Raw genomic sequence first — 3,951 nt, 5'->3', positions numbered from 1 at the left:
CGAGGCCAATCGCGCCACCCATCAGGGGTTCTGGGGACTCCTCTGAGTTGTTGGGGCCCATTCGCCCCATCCACCAGGGATCCCGGGAGGCCGCGGGGGCCCATGTTCCGCTCAGAGTCCCGGTCCCGGATGCCACCCCCGCTCCAGGTCCTCCCCGTCTACGCGCAGGCGGGAGCCCACGGGGCGCCCCGGGGATCCCTGGGTGTCCCGCGGCTGTTGTGGAGCGTGTGTTGATGCCGTCGCCAAGGAGACGCGCGGAGGCGGGCCGGGTCTGGGGGCGCGGCCTGGCGGCGCGAGAGGGGCCGGCCAGCGGCGCAGGGCCCTGGCCGCCACAGTGGCCAGGGCCGCCGCCGCCCGCCGGCTTATATACCGCGGCTAAATTTAGGCTGCGCCCGGAGCTCGTCCCCATCCGGGACGCGTTTCCGCTGCCGCCGCCTTGGCCCGGCCCCCGAGCGCGCCGCGTCTATAAGGCTTGGGCGGGCCCGGCCGCGGCCCGCAGAGCCGTCCCCGCCCGCCGCGCCCCATCAGCCGCTCACCGGTGTCCGAAATCGCGTCGGTCCCCGGTCCCGGCTATGGCGCTGAGCGAGCCCATCCTGCCGTCCTTCTCCACTTTCGCCAGCCCGTGTCGCGAGCGCGGCCTGCAGGAGGTGAGGGCGGCAGAGACTGCGGGGGCGGCCGGCTCAGGGTAGCAGAATGTGGGCTGCGGGGTAGTAGAACGCAGGCGGCGGGATCGGTGGGTTTAGGGTAGTAGAACGTAGGAGGCGGGAACGACGGGCTCAGCAAAGTAGAACGCAGATGGCGGGGATGCAGGCTCAGAGTAGTAGAACGCAGACGGCTGGAGGCGGTCCCCTGGCTCCGCCGTGCGCTCACGCCCGCTCCCCATTGCCCTGTCACCCGCAGCGCTGGCCGCGCGCAGAGCCTGAGGCCGGCGGCACCGACGACGACCTCAACAGTGTACTGGACTTCATCCTGTCCATGGGGCTGGACGGCCTCGGCGCTGAGTCCGCCCCGGAGCCGCCGCCGCCGCCCCCACCGCCTGCGTTCTACTACCCCGAGCCCGGCGCGCCGCCGCCCTACGGCGCCCCCGGGGGAAGCCTGGTGTCCGAGCTGCTGCGGCCCGAGCTGGACGTGCCGCCGGGGCCCGCGCTGCACGGCCGCTTCCTCCTGGCGCCGCCGAGTCGCCTGGTGAAGGCCGAGCCCCCCGAGGCGGACGGCGGCGGCTGCGGCTACGGCTGCGCGCCGGGTCTGGCCCGCGGGCCGCGGGGCCTCAAGCGTGAGGGTGCTCCGGGCCCGGCCGCTGCGTGCATGCGAGGACCCGGGGGCCGCCCCCCGCCGCCGCCCGACACGCCGCCGCTCAGCCCCGACGGCCCCGCTCGCCTGCCCGCGTCCGGCCCACGCACCCCCTTCCCGCCGCCCTTCAGCGGCCCCACCTTCAGCGCCCCTGGGCCCGGCCTGCACTACGCTCCGCCAGCGCCCGCCGCCTTCGGTCTCTTCGACGACGCTGCTGCAGCCGCAGCAGCAGCAGCTCTGGGTTTGGCGCCGCCCGCCGCCCGAGGCCTCCTCACGCCGCCCGCGTCCCCCCTGGAGCTGCTGGAGGCCAAACCCAAGCGCGGCCGCCGCTCCTGGCCGCGTAAGCGCACCGCCACTCACACCTGCAGCTACGCCGGCTGCGGCAAGACCTACACCAAAAGCTCACACCTCAAGGCGCACCTGCGCACTCACACAGGTGGGAGGCGAGCGCTGGAGGGGCGGAGGGGCGGGGGGGGCGCAGAAGGAGGGGCGAGCTGAGAAACCCCCCCAGAAGGCGTGATACAGGAGACTGGGGAGGGGGCGCGTGTTTAGGACTCCCCTAGGGACGTGGCCTGGGAAGACAAGCTCTTAGGAATCTGAAGGGAACTGTCTCAGAATATTGGGGATAGGGGGCGGGGCGCACGCTTAGGACCCTCCTGGGACCCCGGCTCAAGACTGGGGAGGGAGTGCGCGCTTTGGAACCTTATTGAGACTGTCTCAGAATGTTGGGGACAGTATGCAAGTTTAGGACCCCTTTGGGGGCGTGGCTCCAAACACGGGACTGGACACTGTACGCTTCGGTCCCCTGGGGGCGAGAATAAGGACGTCCACGATTGGGCGACACTTGCCTAGGACCGTTAAAGGTTCAAAACGTAGAGGGGAGTGCCTCAGGGAGCTGGTTAGGGGTAGGTTAAGCGCACGCCCGAGTAGGCACTATTGGGGTGAGTGTTCGCACAGGCGGACAGCAGAGATCCTGGGAGGAAAACTGAGGCCCGCTCTCGCCCCCTCTCTGCAGGCGAGAAGCCCTACCACTGCAACTGGGACGGCTGCGGCTGGAAGTTTGCGCGCTCAGACGAACTCACGCGCCACTACCGCAAGCACACGGGCCACCGGCCGTTCCAGTGCCACCTGTGCGACCGTGCCTTCTCGCGCTCTGACCACCTGGCGCTGCACATGAAGCGGCACATGTAGCCTGAACGACCCCCCACCCACTCGCGCATGGCCGTGGCGGGACCCACGCGCCCAGCGCGGCCCCCTCCGAAACTGTGACTGGTATTTATTGGGTCTAAAGAACCGGGCCGGGCACAGCGTGGCCACCGAGGGGGCTCCCCCGACGACGAAGACGATGATGCCCTGGTCCCCATCAGAGACTGAAGGTCCAGTGGGAGAAGACCACAATTCTCCTTGACGAGTTTTGTTTTCAAAATGGTGCAATAATTAAGTGTGGTCTTCCCTCCACCGGGTCTACACTAGAGGATCGAGGCTTGACGCCTTGTGAAATGTATGCAAATTTTTTTATAGTATTGTACATAGTGACTGTGGCAGATATTGTATTAATGTAAATAAGGAGACAGATGGGCATTTTGGCTGCCTGGTTCATTTTTATAAGACTCGTTGGTTTTTTTAATTAAATGTTTTCTCATCTTTTTGAAAAATCACAGCGCTCTTTTGGCTGCTTGGAAGCTAGGGGCACTTGGGAGAGGGTGGGGGAAATAGGCAGCTCTGATGGAGGGCAGCCTGTGGGGGGTGGGGGAGGGTGAAAGTGGGTCCTGCCCTGGCCAGCATGCAGGTTGCCAGCTGCAGCACCCAGCTGCCAGGAACCTGTGGGTTTTTCTATAAATTTAAACACTGCGTTTTAGGACTGAGGGAGAGCTATTTTAAGGTTGTTCCCTGAGCCATAAATTGCCTCCTTTTCCCCAGAGCTGGGGAAAGTGCTGGTCCCACTGACGTGGCCCCTCCGGGCTAAAAAAAGCCTTACCTACTTCTGAGGCTTCTGAGGTTTTAGCCAAACTTCTGGAGTATGCAGGCATTTTTTGAGGGGGGACAGACAAAAATGTTAAGTTTCTGACTAGTCTTGCCTTTAAGCAGGATTTTTTTTTTTTTTAAAGGAATGGGTTCCCTATCTTCTTAGAAAAAAAGGAAATCCATATTGAGGGCCACACATGGTGGGTGTTCTTTTCCAGGTGGGGAAACTGAGGCCCAAGGTGGTAGCTATGGAGTAGTGGTGTGGGGTGCTAGCCTGGTCTGGCTGCTTCCTGAGGATCCCCAAACCCCACTAGAGGTGATTAGGGGATTTCTGCAGCAAGCCACCTGTTGCTTCCATTGGAGGGACACGAACACCCTCCTGTTGGTGCCATTGTGAGAAGGAGTCACATCAGAGCCTTAGTGGATGGAGGTGGCCACTCCAGTAACCCACCTCATGAGCAAGGGCGACGCCTGCCTTCTACCCCAAATGTCTCGGTCAGGGGAGTAGGTTGCTTTGCCATCCCCTCATCTTCCCCCTTCTTGGGGCCCTGGGTGGGTAACCATGGCCACCAACAATTGCACAAGTGTTTTCCAGAAAGTGAAAATAGCTCATAAGCAGCGCCCATTTTAAAACTCTCTGGCCCGTTGCGACAGAGGCTGGGATTTCCTCCCTCCCTCCATCCTCCCCACCCCACC

The 3,951-nt window shown here is 63.7% G+C and overlaps 1 protein-coding gene across 1 annotated transcript; it reads left to right on the top strand.

Annotated features, from left to right (window-relative positions):
* The first annotated feature begins 253 nt into the window (after positions 1 to 253).
* KLF2 (KLF transcription factor 2) lies at positions 254 to 2,948 on the top strand. Its single transcript, XM_019737088.2, has 3 exons — positions 254 to 647; positions 901 to 1,726; positions 2,306 to 2,948. The coding sequence occupies exons 1-3, from the start codon at positions 573 to 575 to the stop codon at positions 2,479 to 2,481; spliced, it is 1,077 nt and encodes a 358-aa protein (XP_019592647.2). The 5' UTR covers positions 254 to 572; the 3' UTR covers positions 2,482 to 2,948.
* Positions 2,949 to 3,951: the final 1,003 nt, after the last annotated feature.

This window comes from Rhinolophus sinicus, linkage group LG07 (genome assembly GCF_036562045.2).
Source record: "Rhinolophus sinicus isolate RSC01 linkage group LG07, ASM3656204v1, whole genome shotgun sequence".
NCBI lineage: Eukaryota > Metazoa > Chordata > Mammalia > Chiroptera > Rhinolophidae > Rhinolophus > Rhinolophus sinicus.
Note: the sequence above shows the minus strand (reverse complement) of the source record. Positions and strands in the feature narration are given on the sequence as shown.

Excerpts from the sequence above, each read along its gene's own strand:
- KLF2 (XM_019737088.2), top strand. The coding sequence starts at position 573 with ATGGCGCTGAGCGAGCCCATCCTGCCGTCCTTCTCCACTTTCGCCAGC. Across the intron at positions 648-900 it reads GCGAGCGCGGCCTGCAGGAG|CGCTGGCCGCGCGCAGAGCC; the intron begins GTGAGGGCGGCA and ends TGTCACCCGCAG. Across the intron at positions 1,727-2,305 it reads GCACCTGCGCACTCACACAG|GCGAGAAGCCCTACCACTGC; the intron begins GTGGGAGGCGAG and ends CCCTCTCTGCAG.